The following is a 19,871-nucleotide window of genomic DNA, read 5'->3' as shown; positions in this document are numbered from 1 at the left end:
TTAACAGACTGAGTGGGTGGATGGGTTGAGAACTTAATTTGTATCAAACTTCTATACCCCTTGGATGACTGAATGATCATCTTTCATTATCTTACTCTTTTTATCTCTCAGATCCTGAAAATTACTTGATACAGTGGTGGGGAACTTTTGTTAAGTTTTCCTTGTCTGTGGACTTCTCTCTCATAAATCAACATGTTCTTTTTATCTAGCACATATTTGAGTCTGGCATACAAGACAAATTGTCCCTGGCCTGTGCAGGCTGTTTTGTAAAACAATGAAGCTCCGACAGATTACAAAACCAGGGTTCAAGATACAGTTTTCCACAGCTTTGCTTGCAATACTGGGAGGGAACCTTCGGAAGCATGTCCACAAATATGAATAGAAACTCCTTGGCTTGCACGCCCCTTGTGGATTGTTTGGCGTGCAGCTGGGTTGGGCTCTTCTAAAGCACTCTTTACGAAGTGCAGGATGATCTAGGTTGTCATCAACCAGTGCCTGAGGAAGTTCTTCAGGATCAGGTGGACAGACAGTCACCAATGAGGAAGTATTAAGCAGAACATTTTAAGACAGAAGAAAGCAGTGGAGATGGATTGGGCTGAGCACACCATCTGGAAATCAGACAGCTACACAACAAAGAAAGTTTTAACTTGGAGTCCACAGGTTAAATGATTAAGGGAAGGCCATGTGGAACCTGTAGAAAAGTCGCAGAGAATGATGAACAGAAAAGTGGAAAGATGTTTGAAAAATATGAAGAAGTTAGCCCAGGGTAGGGAATAATGGAAAGTGTTCGTCCGTACGAGGTGAGCAAGGCGATAATGCAACTGGCATGGGCTCTTGTAGAACAATTTTCAATGAGTGAGCCCGGTCATAGATATCAGCATCCTGCCAACTTTGATCTTCTGGTCACTCTGTTTCAAATAATAAACCCAAGTGCGTGCGGCTTTCAGTTTGGTGTATCGCCTTTGCTTAAATCGTACTCTTTTGTGTTGAGAAGACCGTTCACTTAGGTCTTTCTGTCTCCTCATGTCTAAGTCATATACTAGTTGTTCTAGCTTTATCTTTTAATAGAGAGTAGTCTTTTGATTTGGTTGAGCAAGCACATCTGAGTTTCAGTTCGTTAATAGTCCTATCTCTCGATTTATATTGCTTATTGCTGGCCTCTCTCTCTCTCTCTCTCTCTCTCTCTCTCTCTCTCTCTCTCTCTCTCTCTCTCTCTCTCTCTCGTAGGTTAAAAAAACCCAACCTTTGATCTGTTCCAAGGCATCGTGTACTTTGAATGACACTTTTTTTTCAATGAGGTCTGGTTTTTCTACTATTTCCCTGCTGGATGTTTTTCTTTGATGTCCAAAGTGGTTCACATTGCTCGACTTCGCAAATTTCCTTTTCTCGTTAGGGAACTCTGATGTCTAATCAGTGAGCTTTTAATGTCAAACAGGTTTGGATTGTGTACATCACGGACATATACTTGTAATTTAAACTTGACTACGTTATTATTATTTATTTTTTTGCGAACGAGCAAGATCAAAATTGTGTTACCTACTACAAGAAGGGCACACACATTACACATTCGAATTTGACAGTCGTTATGAAACAATACCTGTCCTGCATCTAGGAAACAAATATTTTGACCATGCGACTGAGAGGTTTTCCCGCAAAACGCATGCTGTCGATACCATAAATTATAATCTTTGGCTTGGAAACCGTGAATACTGACAGACCATTGTGTTTACTAAACGCTTTTTCAATGGTCTAAAGAGGTGTTCGTGGAGCCAACGGTCAGCCCCGAGAGTCATAAACCGACTGATGAGATCGTGAATTCCACACAGGTGTGGGGTTTACGGTTTCATCAGACTTTTGAGACACTGTGTTTATTCACGATACGTCAGATTACATGTTAGAGTTGAGATAATTGAAAAATAGTTTTACAGGGACATGAATCTCACAGAGCACTATCAAAATATGCAAAAAGAAAACAACAACAACAACAAAAAAAAAAAGATTTTTGAAAAATTATGGAATTCACGGTTTTATCAGGTGACTGACGATATGTTACTTGCATATCACCTGATTGTTTTAGTAATTTAAATTAAAGCTTTGCATTTTTCATATAAGCATTAATTTTTCTCTTTCATAGATTCTCGTCATAATTGTCAAGCAAGTACCTGAACTTCTCCGAGTAGTCACAAACTACTTATCAGAATCAGGAAGCTTAACTGTTACGGTCATAAAGGACAGACAGCAGAAGATTAACTCTGCCTCTGACACAAAGTAAGTAAACCACCAATTTCAGTCATATCATTTAGGGTGTTATTCTTATCAACCTTGATGCTGAAATGTATTTTACTTTATTTTGGGTAGGGTGGGGGGGGGGGGGGGGGCTCTCATGGCCTAGAGATTAAGGTGTTGGCCCCCCATTCAATAGGTCCCGGGTTCGAATCCGGATGGCGATGGAAATTGTTTTTCTCTAAATTGTCTCATTTCACCTCCTTTCCTGCTCTCTAGCAATGTTCTATCGTCTGCTGTCGTCTCCGCTTTCTGCCCCCACTCCCTCACCACATTTGCTCCTCTGGGCTCCTGACTCTTTCTGCAGCCTTTCTACTGCTACTCCTTGGCCATTTCTAACTGCTGTCTTTCAAAATTCAGCCACATCCGTGATCTTACGGTTGGAAAGATCTACACCTAACCTTCTCGGACAAGGGTGAAAAATCTCAGAGGTCTTGTGTGCAAGTTGCGCACGTTAAAGATCCCCTTGGTGGTCCAAAATCGATAAGAGTAGGCTTCGACCGCCACCCAGGCATAATTCAAAATTACCTACGAACTGAAAATGTTTAAGTTAATGTGTCCCGCGCACTTATATGACCTTATGCATTGCAAGCGCCGTAATACACTTACCAAAAACAAAACAAAAAACCCCTTAATTTTGCAATGATTTATCCTCATTTTCTGACTTCACATAGCTATCTTTTAAGCTTGTTTCATCTGACTATTTGCAATAGCAAATTATATACCTGAATTAAACAAAGAAAACCAATGTTTATGGCTGAGGTTAGCTCGAGCTACAATGGCCAACACTTCGTAATGTTTTTACACCCATGTCAATACTTACACTTACTCAGATTGCTCACATAGCAAGGTGAAGCTGAGATAAATCTATATAGGTAAAGCTTTATATTTTGTAATGACCCAGAGCTCTCTTTTGTGTCTTTGAGAAAGAGTTACATTTTTCTCCTCTTTCCTTTAATGGTAACATTTTGCTTTCATATTACTTCTCAAAACTGCTCATCACATTATAATACAAGTTTTGCTGATTTTCAATGGCTCTGGTTGGAGTTCACCTATGTGTGTGGTAAAGATGTGAACCTGCCGACAAATTTGTTTTTCCCAAACATCGCACTTGCTTCTGAGCTCTCCATCTATACTTACATCACTCTCTGGGTGGGTAGGGCCTACAAGTTCGCTACAGGCGGGAACACATCAAACTGTGAACTCTTCCTGACCATTGCAGAAGTCGTCTCCACTCCTGACTTTGCTAGACGGACTGAATTTTAATTGGTGCGGTCACAACACAATCGTGTATAAGGACAAAGGTGGAGAGACTCGAGGTTAAAGGGAGGAGCAACTGGATAAGCATAGATCTTGAGACTCAGGATAGGATAATAAGTGAAAATGGCTAGCTTCATGCCTCTGTGATTGACCATCAAGGTTGACCACTACTTTGCTCGCCATAAGTCACAGACCCACCCAGGGGTCATGTCAGTTCATTTTTGAGTAAAGGGAGACCATTTTACCAGTTGTGGGCCTGAACATGAGTGACCATGGATTCTTCCATTGTTGCGTTGGCAGAGATCATGCTAGCATTGCTCCTTGCACTGGTATCTTAGGCGGAGACTACTGTATTGTAAGTCTTAGAATGTTTTAACCTGATTCTCTACCTGTACTTATTGTGTTTCACAGAGACAAAACAGTTGTCTATGTCTCGGACATTCCTACAATACTCACTGAGGAATTTCTCAGTGAATTTTCCTTGGTGTTGGAATACGATGACAGCCCATCAGCAGCTTCAGTAGCCAAAGAGCATTGTCAGCTTGAAAAGATTCCTTATATTGGCTTACATTCTTTCTTTGCTGGTGATGATGTTGTTAAAGGTAAGTGCAGAAAGTTTACTTTTTGTACCTAATAAACATAATAATCTTTGTTTTCCCGTTTTTCTGTTTTTCATTTCTATTGTTAAAAAGTGTACTGATCACAAAGTGCATATTGCACTTAATTGTGTTTTAAAAATTTACCATAATTTTTACCACACTTTTTCCTGTGTTGCTTAAATTTTAAAAAAATAGTTTGAGGTACTTTTTCTTTTTGCGAAATTGTCTTTGCCTTGATCCATTTCTGTGTTACTGTTCCATTAAAACATATTTCTCTATACAACCTCTGGCAGCTGGATCAGTTGTTCTCAAATGCGACTAAAATTAAGTGATTCAGAACAATTTCTAATATGCATTTGTGTATATCCTGTGTGAGGTATGATTATGCTTATTGTCTGTGATGTCTGTTTTATTCCTTGATTTTTTTTGTTTATGTCAAAACTTTTCAATTCAAACTGTTGTTACTTAGAGAAACTAATGTGCTTTTAAAAATAGAATGTTCTATGATTTTATTCGCAAATTCTGTTTCCTATATATATTACACATTTGAACTAATACTGAATTCTCAGAACTGAAGAAGCTTTTCATTGTTTTAATTTTAGGTGCTGCTAGCATTTTTTACTTTCATGAATCCTATCCTTTTTGATCATGGTAAATAGTAGAAAGTTTTTCAGCCCTCCTGTGTGGGATGAATATTTACTGAAAGATTTTGTTTGACATTGTTCTGTGGCTCATGACAATATGTGCGACCTACAGGTGTACGGTGCCGCATGGGAAGGTTCCCTTGAGTTACACATTCATATGTAATTATCAAGCAAGCAAAGGGAATAAACTTCCAATGCTTCCCTTTATGAGATGGAAATTAATGTCAGCACTATGCTCAGTGCTGAGGGAAGTTGATGTATTGGGTACAAACTCATTTGTAGTCTTGTCTTTTCACCTTTAATAGGAGGTATAATCGTCTTCCATTTTCAGAAGAATTTGTTGCAAAAGAAAGAGTCCCACCCTTCACTGTAGTTAGCTCAACTGAGGTGACCCAATACAGGGAACTATTGCAGCTCTTGGAGTGTAGGTAATTTTTAAATTTACAAAGGATTACCCCTTGTAAACTTTTATATATTACTTAACTAGAATTGGTTTTTATCCTTGGAGCAAAGAAAAAACAACCAACTGAAAGCTCAATAACGTCCCCGACAGACTGAGGAGATTTTATATCTTTGTTTGATCTCTAATTGTTTCCTCCATACCTTTGAATTGCAAAAAAAAAAATGACAGAGCCCTCTTTTGGTATGAAATCTAAAAATGACATTATATACTTCACCAAATTGATTATTAAATCAAAACTAGTGAACCTATTTTGATAGTTCTTCATCTAATGAATGAACTCCTGATAAAAGCGACCTGTTTTCAGCAATTGCTGAAAAGTAGTCTGACCTTTAAGTCTTCGTAAAGGGAGGTTCCTGAGTTGCTGCTAGCAGCTAATTTTACCGGCACAGCAGTTCTGTCTGTGAGCTGTTGGGAGCGGCTTGGCGGAGACAAGTAGGTAAAGTGCTCACTATCTTTTGTTTGAGAGAATTAATTGCTTATTTGTGAGATGACATGTTTTTGTTATATGCTATACAGTCAAACATGCATAAGACGGAATCGCAAGGGATCCAGAAACAATTTCATCTTAGATATTTTCCATCTTAGACAGGGGATTTATGGGGGAGATGGAGGGGGGTTTCAAAGGCTCAGCTGGTGGGATTAAAGGTTGTTTGTCCGGTCGGCAAGCAGTGGTCAAAACTTCACACTTCTCAACTACTATCCTCTCTGATAATGACATGTGTCAGTCTTACTTATCCAATTACCACATGTGCTAGCATTTCATAGGAACACTGTTTGACCTATTAAAACAGAAACGACTGAACCCTTTGCTTCCACCCTTAACCCCACCCATCGGAGCAACAAGCACAGTCAACCAATCCCATCCCTCACTGCCATATAAGAACGATTTGAGGAACTCTTTTCTCGGCTGGTTGTACGATCAGAGTGGCAGGCAGTAGTAAAACTAAAACTAATTCCACACCTCTGGCTTTTAGCTACCCACGAAAGTTTCCGTGGTGGCTTGCTACTCGAGCACTTTCACTGGCACTCATGAGATTTTACACCCACACCCCCTGGCCATCTGCATCGCTCAGGGCTCACACTCACATAGATTGGATAACATCTACCCCCATATTGCACCCCTAACTTCCCTTAGAGCCAGCGGAACCAAACTTTTTCTAAGCATTTTCTGTCTTAGACAGGTTAAAACCATCGAGAGGGAGCTGATTTTTCTTTCTGTTTCTGCGTTGGACAAGTTTCCGTTTTATACAGGCAATTAAAGAGGAATTTACCAAGAGGAGAGCGGGGAGATTCCGTTAAGACTGGTTTCCGTTTTACACAGGTTTCCGTTAAGGCAGGTTTGACTGTTTATACATGTATTTACTTTGTTTCAGGCACAATATAACGGTGATCGAGCGTGACTACACAATGCTCAGTAAAAATATGGATGACTTCTACCACGCAGATCTCATTGTGAGCCCTTTTCACAGCATTGTATTACTGCCACTGCATGAAGTTAGTGAGGACTGGGACTTGGATGCTTTTGTGAGAAGACTGGTTGCCCTTGGACTCCAGTTCTCGCACTGTTATGTCATTGCTCATTGCATTGGAAGCCCAAACAGGTGACTATAAGTACTTAGAGTTCATTTTAAATGAGAAGTTGCTATTCAAAAACTTTCTAGATAAGACCTGAATTATTTCTAATAATACACTATGCAAAATTTGAATCAGGTGCTCGAATAGCACATCGACTCTTCAGTGTTAAACTCCTCCATAGGCCTACGTCACATTTTGAAACTGCGTATGGTGGAGTCTTACATTAAGCAGTCGCTTTATTCTAGTTAAAATGTCATTCTGGTTGCTTGCTGTTTTGCTGGTTACCACTCTTCTGTGTCCCCTCAGAAATAATGGCAGAAAAGTATCAACAAGAAGTAATTTATGGTACAGTGGTAGCTTTTCGGCAGAGTTGCGAGTATCTTCTTTGAGTTTTATCACAGGTGGCATCGGTTTGGAACGAGGTAGTTTTTTATGGTATTGGTTAAGATTATCAAAGTTTTGCTGTTTTTAATATGTGCTTGACCATAAGGCAGAGTTACTTTCATCATAATGGTTACAGGTTGAAGCATTAGACAATACACACATTATTTATAAATTGAGTTAAATCCTTCAAAAAGATTACTTCTACTTTTGTTTGATTACAATATAGTGGCTACTTGGTAGGAATGTAATTGAGTCTTTCATTAGCTCAATAAAGTTAAGGCGTGACAGGCATTGAGTTGTCTGAGAACTGTTGTTTGGTAAAATGCTGCAAAGTGAATAAAGTTGAGAATTTAGCTGCTTTCCATCCAATGAAGAAAGTATTACTGCAAATTTAATGTACATTGTCTTATTTTGTATATTTTCATTTACTTCCATCCTCAGCTTAATTAGAGTTCTGTTTCCCTGCACAGGTTGGACACTGTCTACATATTTATTTAAAAAGATGACATCTCTTTCCTACTGGGCTTTCAGTGTGGGTTGGGGGGGGGAGTTCCATTGTGCCAGTTCATTGCTATGTTGTTAAAATTTCGTAGTAATGTGAACGTTTCCCTTCGTTTAGTTTTATGTTTTACAATTTTCTTTTGGTATGGTTTAAACATTTGTCTATGATCAACTGAAGAGAGATAACAACGGACACGACAGGATTGCCTAACCCTCTGTAAAGTTACTATGTTACCATTGCTTAAACCCTTTGTAACATTATTTGGTAATCGATTCCTAAACCCTTAATTGTATTGTTACTGTGTATTTATTGCCTTCCTTTTGCTATGGCATTGTGTTTGGCTACTGGCCTTTTTACCTTTACATTCTGGTCCCTTGGTGAGCCTTGGTTCCTGACTCTGTAGGTGTAGTTGACTCTGACAATGTCTTCATTTTGAAGAGAAATAGATTTGGACTACAGTAACTCTGAAAAGAGGTAGAAAGAATTAGCAACACTCGAGTGCCTACTAACCACTCTTGCTATTTTGCTTGTTTAGTCATCATGTTAGTCATAAGAATTTCAAAATTTCCCTAGATATATGCTGGACAAACAGAGGAACACGAACTTGTATAAGTTGAGAGGATCACTGTCGAATCTTAGTGGAGCATCAAAAAACTTCAAATGCTCCTACAAGGTAAGATTGTTCCTTGTAAATCTTAATATTGAATTACCAACCAAAACTTTGACAGGGCTTGAGACTTTTCACTTAAAAAGTGCCTGTGTTAAAAGAATAAAAATAATTCAATCTCTGTGTAAGACCTTCTGGGATCCTATTAAACGAACTATGTAATCATTTTTCAATCTACTGTTAAATATTAAAAATATGATAGTTTTGGTGTCATTAGAAAAGATAATTAACGCCTGCCTTACTGATATTTTGTCTGCACATGATTGGCATTTGGTTAGATACTACCTTCCTTTCTTTAGGTATGTTCCTATTTTCTACTCTCTATAATTAAATGTTTACAGGTAAAGGAGAATTATATTATGTCAGTTAATCTGCCAGGAAGGGAAAGGTTAGCCTAGATTATATAAGGAAGAAAACATTTCACTCCCCAGAAAAAGGATAATCATCATTCTTTTCTTTACAGAGAAATTGTAATTTGTATTGGTCAGAAGGAACAGTTTTCAGCTGCTCAGGTGAGATTACCTTGACAAAAAAGTGTGGTGGGTCTTATTTTATAGTATTCCCAAAAAGGATGAGATATATGTAGTGAAAGCAAGCAAATTAGTGTTATATTTTTAGTGTCATTTTTTAGAGAATGAAATTTTATGTTTCAGATATTACTGGCTGCAAGTGCAGAAAGTGTTGCCAAGCATGTTCAGACACTGGTACAAATCTGTAAGTCCGCTCACCATTGTGACGAGCGGGCCTGGCTGACTTCTGACATGACGAAAGTAAGCAAGAAAGGTGCAGATAAATGCCTTGTTTTACCACCTACCTCGGGACGACCATAAAGTTGACGACACAACGGGGCTGGCGGTACAACAAGGGTTGTCCTCTGTTAAATACATGATGTAGCACCGACTGCCATTGTCAAGGGAACTTGTTTACCAATCACTAGATGAATTAATGTGTTATCTCCCTTTGATCTGTCATTTAGACTTGAGCCTGAGTCTTCACTAAATAAAAGCCCCAACGGGCATTCACCAGACTGCAAGCTATTGGTTGATATTTGGCAATGTCGGATATTTAACCAGGGGGGAGGGGGCGGTGGGGCGACTTAAAAATTTAATTCCAACTTTTATTTGGTTGAAATATTGACCAAGGCCTAGAAATAATTATTGCTTTTTCATAATCAACACATCAAATTTAGTTGGGTGCACGCGGTGAGCAAATGAGGATGCTGAATTACAAAGTTATGTTTTATTTTATAAGTACTCTTCTACATTACACATTGTATTGTGTTCGTTTGTGACACACTACATCACTGTAGGTCTATCCATATTGCCTGAAATGTGCAACACAAGGATGGGAATGTGGGATGGGTGGGGAGGGAGCAAATCGGCGAAAAGCTTTTGATCTAGACCTAAGCCTAGCTTGTAGAGACATGTGTGTGAAAAATTGTCAAGCAACCACCGAGTTGATGTACTGTGCCCCGTGTGTAACCTCGTGTTTAATGTGTACTTTTAGTGGCCTGTTTTGCTGGCGATACAACGGGGTAAATTTACAGTTGGTGGATGATGGCGGTGTAAAGGTGCAAATTTTAATACTATGCTTATGTGGGATTCTTTTCGTACATTATCAAAACGTGGCGGTAAGCGTTGCTTGCGGTACAACGGGGAGCGGTACAATAAGCTTTGACTGTTTACAGCTCATGGTCTGTATTGATGCTGTAGGAGAATAAATGCCTGAAAAGTTGACTTAGGAAGTACAGAAATACATGAGAATTTGTGACTTTTTGTTGTTTTTGTGTTCATATTGTTAATGCAGCTAGCAATCACAAGAATATAGCCTGAGGATCAAAAACTTTCGAAAACAGTTTCATGCACGGCACTTAAACCCCATATGTAGCATACTATCAGCAATTCCTCCCCAAAGAGAGTTCTGTGCATCTTTCTTTGGTAGTGTTCAGCTTTGCCAGTTTCTAGTATTTACGTTCAACTTTTTGGGCCAGGTAGCTCTTTTGCTTCCTCTGTTCCTTTGACTCAGGGAATTCCGGCTCAGTACCTTTCTGTTTATACTTGTGCACCACCAGCATTCCTTATATGGAGTAAAACCATGAACATCTACATCCAATATGTATATAATATTAATATGGTCTTTTTTTTTAAGCACATGGCAGTTATCCCCAAAAAATGCTGTTTTGAAAAAATTGAAGGTAAAGTTTGTTGACCCTTGTTCAGTTTCTTTAAAAGACAATGAGAGTTGTTCTCTATAACCAAACAAATATACACACCAATGAAACCAAACTTCTCCTATTGGTGTAGGTCAAGATTTGTGGAAACCCTTATATCTGAGTTAGCCCGCTTGTTCTTAAAAGCGACCATATACAGAGTTATGTGATATTTTGATAAATTTATCATATTCTTCACTTCACTTTCTTCTGCTTTACTGTAATCACTAGATCAAGTGTTTTGGTTTCAAAATGACACATTTGTTTTTAGTACAGGGTATAACTAATTCAAATTATACTATCTCTACCCCCCCACCCCCCCCCCCCCCCAAAAAAAAAGAACAGAAGAAAAGAATCAGCCCATCCACCCCACCATCCCCATAAAAAGCAAAAGAACAAAAACAAACAAACAAACAAAAAAGCAAACAACCCCCCCTAAAAGAAACAAAGGAACTAACTAACAAAAGACATGGTATGTATGCTCAAGGTGAGCTCTACTATCATTGCCCACTGCTTCTCATAAACATTTGACCATGTAGATCTAATTTTTTTTTAAAAATCAACATATACTTTTAAAGAATTTGTCGCAACAAATCTCTGATATTTTGTCAAACTGTTGTAAAATTAGTTTCCAATTCCTTCTCATCTCTATCATACAGGGTGAAGCTTTTCTCCTGCAGTTTCCGTCCATCAATTCCCTTTTGTAAGTAATTATTTTTTTTGGGTTAAATTTATTTGGCGACAGAGCAAATATTCATCCTTAACTTAGCAATGATAGCTTGTAGCATTAGTTCATAATTTGGAATAGTTACCTTATTTTATGATTGTAGAATTTGGTTATAACGCAGGCTCTGACAAGGGGGGGGGGGGGGGGGGGGGGACAATTGCTGATGAAGTATGAAAAAAATACCATGATCATATTGTGAAGCCTCTTTAAAGTGAAATACAGAAGTTTCTAGACTTTGATAGATTTTAGAACACAAGACAGTTTCTTGTTTTTTGTCTTTCCAACACTCTCCTAGTTCTATAGCTGTCTATTAGCAACAAATGTTCCAAGCGAATTGTCTCTTGATTTTCTTTTGTGCACTTGCTCTGGAAAAGGAATGCCTGCAGGTGGTTGAAGGTCACTACTGGTAGGTCCTGCTTTTGATCTTACCCTTTGTTTTTTTCTGTCTTTTTACCTTGATCGAAATGACCATCATTGTTTTGATGAATTGTTTCTCTTTACTTAAACAAATAGGCCTACTAAAAGGAATGTGTTTTTCAAATTGTATACTTAATATAGTTAGACTTATTGAGATTTCAACAACATAACATGTCTTTATGTCTGTAGTCATTCATTTATAGGCCTACATCAAACTGCTTAATTGGTGTTACTGACTATTCATATTTACCTCAGGGCCCAGCTTTTATTGTGGAAGCATACAGTTGAAGAACTTATCAAAATGTCTTCATCTGATCTTGAGAAGAACTTTCCACACATACCTCCAAATGTGTTTAAAGTAAGTGAATCGTTTCATTATCAAGTGTGTAATTAGGTTTGTCCCTCTCTAGTAATGCTTGCAGTATTGGTGGCATTCTTACTGTCGCCGATTGGCGTCCTGTGGAGGCAAAGTATTAAAGCAAAGTTAAAGTGCTTGGTATAGTCTTTTATCTCATCTGATGAAAGATGCATTTGACTTCACTGTTATTTAACTGCCTTATGTGAACTGTTCTTTGCTTTGCCAGCCCTGTTCTGCAGGGCACCCTCACACAGCATTGCAGCCCTCAGTAGATGAATACAACTGTCCTTGAGCTTTCACCTACAGTCAAACCTGCTCTAACGACCATTTGTCCAAGACCTGTAATAATGACCACTTCCCACTGCTTTAAAAAAATATCATAAGGACACTGTCCCAGGGACCCACTTGACTAAAATGACCAGTTTTCTCCTCAACAATGGGGGTTGTCTTGGACAGGTTTGACTGTATTTCCAGACACCCATTTGCCGTTGAGTAGGAAAATAATAGGGCTAAGTGTTGATCTGTCCTAAGGATACAAGATTCTATCTGTCCATCCAAGCTGAGAGTTACACTCAAGACTTTTTTAATATTGCAATATCAAAGCTCATATATTGAACTAGGATGAAGCTTAGAGTGAAACACTGTGAAGAAAAATTCAACCTTATTTCCTCTTTTCTGTGACTGATCTTTTTGTTGACTTGGTTGATATTTTAATTCACATCTTCATCTTGGTGAAATGTGTTTTTTGTTGAATATTTTTGTTTTGATAAGAAATACTTTACTCTTCTTCTTTTAAATACATACAGCTACATTTGGGACTCTGAATGTATAATAATACAAGACTTTTGTCAAAAAATATTGGGTTGACATTGACCTTTAATGTTTTTTTCAGATATACAGGAGAAAATAGGCCATCAGATGCTAAACATTGCATCCCTGATACCTTTTCAGTGACATAAACGAAATACAAAAGCATAAAGATCATGTTTACACATAATCATAATTTGGGTACTGAATCTTCTGACATATTTTTTATTTCAGATTTTTTGTCTCCAAAAATCTAAGTGGAAACATTTGCAACAATGCTCGGAAAACAGTTCTCAAACTTCAGCTGATACCAGTGTCACTAGCGAAAAGTCATTTGACTCTGCTAACAACAGGACAAAGTCTCCTCTGTGCTCTCCCCCTAGTCCAACTTTGGATCCAAGGGATTTCAAAGGTACCCACATGAATACTTCTGGGTATGCTGCAGCTGTCTCGTTCAAAAAGATGACTGCTTTTGACCACAGGGGTACCCACATCAATCAGAGTACTGCCTCTATGAAAGAGGTGAATATTTTTGAGTCTGCAAGTATGCATGATAATCAAGGTGCTGCTTCATCTAAAGAGCCAGCTTCCCTAGTAGAAAAAACATTAAGGCAGTCAATATGTAAACCTTTGAAACCCTGGGAGTGTGGTGCTGCTCTGACAGATTGTACCCACAAAACGTTTGACCCTTTACAACATGATGTTCCTTGCGACGTACATGAAACATCTTTTGAAAATTTATCGTCTGTGCTGCATGCCCTGGAGCCTGATGGAAGAAGTTTAGTTCCTTTCGAGCAAAAGAATAACGTTTTTTCTTCAAAGCGGTCTGATGTTGTACACACTTCTGATATTGATACAGCAGGTAGATGGATTGCGTTTGAAAATGTAGCTAAACAAAGACATGAGTGCTCAGAGTGGATGACTTATAGGTCAGATCCCACAACTCACTTGCGTTGTTCGGAGCAAGAAAGCTATAACCAGTCAAGGCCATTGCTCAGTGGTCAGTCGTATGAAGACAAAAGACTGGATCACATGTTGTCTTTGTACGGCTATGCTAGCAGAAAGAGAGCTCATGACTTTCATAGTGACTCTTACCTCCATCCTCAGTCTCCAACACTATGTGCAGAACATGGATCGAGTCAAATGAATAATTTTCGTCAATTTGAAAATAAATTCAAGAGCCACTGGGAAATGAAACAAGAAAATGACTTAGATTTAGCTCAAGTAAGGCTAAATCCTGTCATATCAAGTAGGTGTAAAGGAAATTCTTTGATCCCGATGGCTGCCACTACTTTTCCTGAATTTTTACAAGGTTATAATGATGAGCAGAAAAGTTTCAACTATGAGCGCAGCAACTATCAACCAGAGTTCAAACTGTTGCAAAGAGACTGTAGGGAAATTGAAGCTCATGATCTAGAAGATGAAATACTTGCTCATGCATCACCCGGTTCCTGGGGCACTCAAGAATTTCGGAGCAGTGAGGGCATTGCGCACCATAGCTTTTTATGGAATGATGGTAGGAGAATAGACATGGACGACACCTTGAATAAGGAATACTGTAATGAAATCTACAGAAAACCGCTGGGCCCTATTGAAGAAAATTTACTTCTGTCAAAATCTGAACAGTTTGCGAGACTGTCGTCTGCTGACTTCCGGGACAAAGATGAAACATTTAGAGGTCACACCAGTGATCCCAGTCTTCAGACATTTAGAGATGCTCTCAACAAACCACGTGCTTCATCAGCCTCAAGTTTAGAGAAAACAAAATCTCATTATGAATTGACATCAGGCAGAACAACTAGACAAACTCCTCAGTTTAGTCATTTTGAAAACAATGGCAACAATCCTCTAGCTCAACAGCATTCTACCATAAATGTGGCTGAACAGATAAACAACCGAAATAGTCCCTTTCATACAAAAGAGCACAACTTAATCCCACAACATTCCTTGTCAGATATTGAAATTTTGGATTCGACAAATGAGAAAGTTCATTTTCCAGTTTCCAGGACTCTCAAACGCAAGATACAAGAGGCAGCAAACGGGCCTACTCAACGTCCACCTGAACTCAGTATGTTTGCTGACAGTTTTCGAAACAGTTTGAAAGTCAAAAGACCTTTGTAAGCTCTTATTGAATTGATGCGGATAATCATGAATGAATGCCCTTGTGGTTCTTATAGGCTGGAGTGGAAAACAAAAAGAAACTCAGTACAGCAGCAGTAGGTTCCAACCCCTTCAGAAGTGGAATGACCCATTTGAATATTTGTGCTCAAGATAATGTAATAATTGATTTGGGGTATCCTCTCTGCCTTCTTTTCTTCTTCCTCTATTCTTTACTGTCAATAATGAGTGTTTGAGAGCTCTGGTTTTCAATCATCTTTTCATATCAATAGTACTTAAATTCTGTTATAAAAAACAAACAAAACAACAAGAAAAAAACTATGTGATTCACAGCTTTTCTTCTTCCATTTATCACGATCTGGCCCTTAACAAAAGCATCACATTGTGTTGATTTTCGGTGAAGTTGTTAAAATTCCTGTTTATATGATAGATTGGACGAAATGTATTTTGTTTTCGTAGACTTAAACATAGGAATGAATCAGTGTAGTTTTGTCTTGAGTTATTGAAGATGTTTTAGCTTTCATGGGTCTTGTTTTGCAATGTAAGAACAATGCATGCCCTGGCTGTATTGCTTTGAGCCGGCCAGGGGGTATATTTGTATATTATTATAAGTCTTCTGTTCCACCAACAAGAAGGTCAGCCACCTCTTTCTGGCATTCCTTTTACAGTAGAACATGACTATAGTAACACCATCCCTACGGCGGGACCTTACCAGAATCCCTGTTTTTCTTCCTATGTAAACTCAATTACTTATGCTTGGATATAGCAGGGCAAGGAAAGTCCCGAACTCGGATACAGCGGGAGAGATCGAGCAAGCTCTAGCTTGGGGGTGGGGGGGGGGGGGGCTGGAGGCAGGCTCCAAACAAGCAGTCGGTGTTGTGATTGGCTAGTCCAGGGATGAGTGAGGTCGGGCAGGCGGTAGGCCCAAAAAGAAATGGTGCGGAGAGACGCATTGCGCGAACCACTCCAAACGTGATGTAGATCTGTAATCTAGGCTAGGCCAAAAAATAAAAGAAGAGGAGAGCGTGTAGTGTGTGATTCCAGATTAATTGAATTGCGATTGTTGATGCTCAAGCATACGCACGCATACACTTCGCCAGTTCTACAGTTGGCCTACCTGTAGGATAGACAGCACAAGCAACAAACCGAGGAAAAGATGACTTCCAACAAAGAGAAAAGGAAATGCTTTTCATTCAAATGAAAGGCCGAGGTAATCAACAAAGTTGACAAGAAAAGGAAGACTAATCTAAAACACAAATTTTATTGATATGGAAGGGATGTAATCCTGTCTATTTTTTTTTAAATTCTGTAATTTCCCCTTTACATTCTTATAGCAGGAACTCGCCTACAGCGGGATTTTTCTTCTGGAACCAAAAGTCCTGCTGTAGCCGTGTTCTACTGTATTTTCTTGGTCTGTGCTTACCGTGTATTATGTTCTGATCTTTCCTGTGCCAATTGGTCAAATGAGGGTATGGTCTTGGGAAAAACTGGCCTGTGAAACCACACAAGGCTGTGCTGGCCTTTAAACTGTGATTGGCATGCTTGCGTCTGCTGGGTTGTTTTTATACAAACACAAAAGCTATCACAATCTTTTTTAAATTATTGATTATTCTGTCCCCGTAGAATTATGCAAATTTAAATGGCCAAATTATGCACCCAAAAAGCCAAATTATGCAAAAATTATGCAAGTTACCGTAACACCATTCGCGACATGTTTTCCATTTTTTCAACACGAATTTTCATGATTTTCATGTTTTATGTACAGAAAAATTTAAAACAGAACATATCAGTATCAGTAATTTGTTGTGTATTTGGAAAGAAAACAATACACATCAGTAAAAAAAAAAACAACCAAAAAATATCTCTGTAACTTTCAGCAGTAGATCTATAGGGGAAAGAAAAATGTAAAAAAAAAAGGACATCTGGACCTCTGATGCTGGCACATTACTAAAACCAGGGACACCTGTCAAACATGAAACATCAGCAGACATGAGAACAACAACTTTTGATGGATTGAAAAATTGAACATTTATGCTCAAGGAACAAAATCCCAACCCATGAACCAAGATCTTCTAACAAGGGAAATACCCAACTTTTCACTTAAATGAGACTTATCACGGTGATTATTTCCCTTTAGTCACATGGCGAGGAGTTAATTAATTGTTTTGTGAAAAAAAACCGTGAAAAAACGCGGGGAATCCAAAATTATGCAAATGTTGCAGAATTACGCGAAAAAACATGGCCGCGCCCCGGCCGCACAATCGCATAATCCTACGGGGACAGATTATTGTAACTTGTGATTTTTGTTTACTTGTGGAAATACCAAAGTAAACAGGTTTGACCTTTTTTGTGTTGGATTCATGTGTAAGTAGTGTCATGTAAAGATGTCCTGGGCCACCACTGTTGATCATCTGGTTCATTTTGAACTATAATTATTATGGTATGATAGTTTGAAATGTGCAGTTATTTACTTATATCGTGTATAATAGTCTTTGTTTTATAATGTATTGGTCTTGGCTTTCCGGACTTCTCTAATAAAAATAGCAGGGATAAGATCCTGAGATTTGATTATGATGAAAATGTCTGCAACCCAAAACATTTTAACCCTATCCGTACGTCGTGTTTTACTATTGTATCCATACGACTTGGGGAACTCTGTGCCACCCCACTTTTCAAAGAGGAAATTTACTCGTTAATCCAATCCCTACACTTTGCATAGCAGTCTGTCAAGATGATTTTTTTGAGAAATACTGAAAGTTTCAAAGAGATCTTCGTACTCAGTACTAGAAGTATTCTAAAATGTGAAAAATACAACCCCGGGGGTACAAAATGACCCCAGGGCGTACGATAGGGTTAAAATGCATTGCACAGTCATCAATAGATAGATAAACTCTAGGGCACACTTGGAAAGAGCAAGCAGTTAAAAAATATACATGTAATTCTTACGTTAAGTACATGTAATGTCTTATACAGGTGGCTGTTGTTACAAAAGGTTTGACTGTATACATTATAAATTTGACTGTATTTAAATCTTGGTTATGTATGTAATTCATTCTATTACCTTGTTTTTAAGTATGCTTGTAAAGGAAGTAAGTATTATGTTAAAACTCTAGAGAACTTCTGAATATACTGGTATTTGATTATAGTCTGTTTATACTGGTCTCTGTAATTTCTTTGGGAAACATTTCATGTGAAGGACAGACATTTGTTGAGAAAGCTCTGCTTGAAGGTTCTTTTAAAAAAATTGTTCCTCACCGTTCCTTATGATTGTCATGTCTTTTCATGGTAACTTAAAGCACTCTGCTACTTCAGTTGGTACCATGCTGGACCAGGAGAGGGTGGCCCTGGTTTGAATCCTAAACTAGGCGTTCTTGAACTCGGGTTGTTTTGTGGAGTTTTCAAGGCTCTAAACCCATTTGGCTTGGTCCTATAAGAGACGGACATTCAATTCGGAGATCCTGCCTCTAAGGTAACCTATTTAATAGTGTTGATAGGGGCTTTAACTCCATACACTTTTTTCCACATTGTAGGACCTTTATCGTGTGTTGTTTTGCCTTTCTGTAAAGATATGTTGGGCTGCATTATGTTGAATTATGTATTGCTGTGCTATGTCGTGTTTCTGTGCTGTGTAATTTTGCTATAATTATTATAATTTCCTTTAATTTGTACCGTAATATATTACAGTGGAATCCTGTTATAACGAGAGGGACGGGACCGGTGCGAGATGTCCGTTATAGCAGGATTCTCGTTACAAGGGATCCAGTAATAAATTCAAGGGAAATAGTAAAGTAGGCCTAATCTATGATTTGGCGTTCTGTTTATTCCTTTTTGTATTTCCCCCGATGATGATTTGTTCAACATGATCTCAAGGTCTTACTTGATCAAAAATCGAATCAGGTTTCTTTCTCTAGCACTAGTAATGTTGACAAATCGGCCTTGGCGATCAGAAAGAAGGGGCTCTGGCTCTAGGCTAACTCGCCCGCAGTGTTGTCCCCCACCCCACCACACCCTGTGGTGCGTTGCGTCTGCTCGCGCACGTCATACATTCACTACATCCATCTATCACAGCATTGTGACCTCTCCATCCTGCACCAGAGAAGTGAGAGGCACAGTATGTCTAGATAATCTAGACTGGGCTGGCGCGATGCGTTCTGCTTGTGTTTGCCCATGCCACACCCTCCCCACTCATTCGCTCCGGCCTTCATTGTTGGTTCGCGTACGCTCTCCCATTCCTTGTTTCACTGGATCACCGACAACTTTCTCAACTGGCAAGGTTTTATAATAATGTTTAATCGGTCTGTGCGCTGTGCACAGCAGCAGCAATATTCCGTTATAAACGACTCGCGTGACGGTCTGATTGCGCAATGGCAGTATTTTATTTACAAAGATAAAGAAGGGAAAAAACGGGGCTTTAGAACAGTGTCTTTATAACAGACTTCTCGTTGTTTCAGGACTCGTTATAAGTGGACTCCACTGTATTGTTCTACTGTACCTCTGTTATGTTACTCAACAGAGTTCTGTGTTGCTATGCAATGATTTGTTGTGCTGTGGTTCTCTGCTCCACATTGCTGTGCTGTGATCAGTGAGGATTTTCATTTAAAAACTGAGAAAAAAAATAAATCTTGAGATGTTGATGTTTTGTTTTGTTAGACCAGTTCATCTTTGATGTGATCTGTAAGAGGGTAGGAGAAATAGAAACATAGGTAAAAATAGAAATGATTAGGTTAACATTTAAAAAAACCCACCTTACACACATGTAGGCACTTCAGTGAACGCGTTCACTACAGCGTGATTCGGCTTCGGAAAGATCCATTGGGTTTTGTTTCCGGACATGACGTCTCATCGCGACAGTGGGTTC

The 19,871-nt window shown here is 38.7% G+C and overlaps 2 protein-coding genes across 2 annotated transcripts in view; both read left to right on the top strand.

Annotated features, from left to right (window-relative positions):
* LOC101855953 overlaps positions 1-8,539 on the top strand; it is a 48,181-nt gene extending 39,642 nt beyond the window's left edge. The window contains exons 18-22 of the mRNA XM_005099862.3: positions 2,135-2,268; positions 3,955-4,145; positions 5,118-5,214; positions 6,623-6,850; positions 8,284-8,539. Coding sequence (XP_005099919.2) covers positions 2,135-2,268; positions 3,955-4,145; positions 5,118-5,214; positions 6,623-6,850; positions 8,284-8,539 — 906 coding nt within the window. The remainder of the gene's footprint in view (positions 1-2,134; positions 2,269-3,954; positions 4,146-5,117; positions 5,215-6,622; positions 6,851-8,283) is intronic.
* A 293-nt stretch (positions 8,540-8,832) lies between these two features.
* Positions 8,833-15,836, top strand: LOC106011964. Its single transcript, XM_013083372.2, has 4 exons — positions 8,833-9,147; positions 11,246-11,289; positions 11,986-12,088; positions 13,130-15,836. Exons 1-4 carry the CDS (start codon positions 9,022-9,024, stop codon positions 15,014-15,016), a joined length of 2,160 nt encoding a protein of 719 aa, XP_012938826.2. The 5' UTR covers positions 8,833-9,021; the 3' UTR covers positions 15,017-15,836.
* The last annotated feature ends 4,035 nt before the right edge of the window (positions 15,837-19,871 follow it).

This window comes from Aplysia californica, unplaced genomic scaffold, assembly GCF_000002075.1.
Source record: "Aplysia californica isolate F4 #8 unplaced genomic scaffold, AplCal3.0 scaffold00228, whole genome shotgun sequence".
Classification (NCBI taxonomy): Eukaryota; Metazoa; Mollusca; class Gastropoda; order Aplysiida; family Aplysiidae; genus Aplysia; species Aplysia californica.
Note: the sequence above shows the minus strand (reverse complement) of the source record. Positions and strands in the feature narration are given on the sequence as shown.

Bases quoted from the DNA above. Each gene is read 5' to 3' on its own strand.
- LOC106011964 (XM_013083372.2), top strand. From the start codon at position 9,022: ATGTTTCAGATATTACTGGCTGCAAGTGCAGAAAGTGTTGCCAAGCAT. The intron at 11,290-11,985 runs GTAAGTAATTAT...TATTTACCTCAG, and splicing joins CCGTCCATCAATTCCCTTTT to GGCCCAGCTTTTATTGTGGA. The intron at 12,089-13,129 runs GTAAGTGAATCG...TTTTTATTTCAG, and splicing joins TACCTCCAAATGTGTTTAAA to ATTTTTTGTCTCCAAAAATC.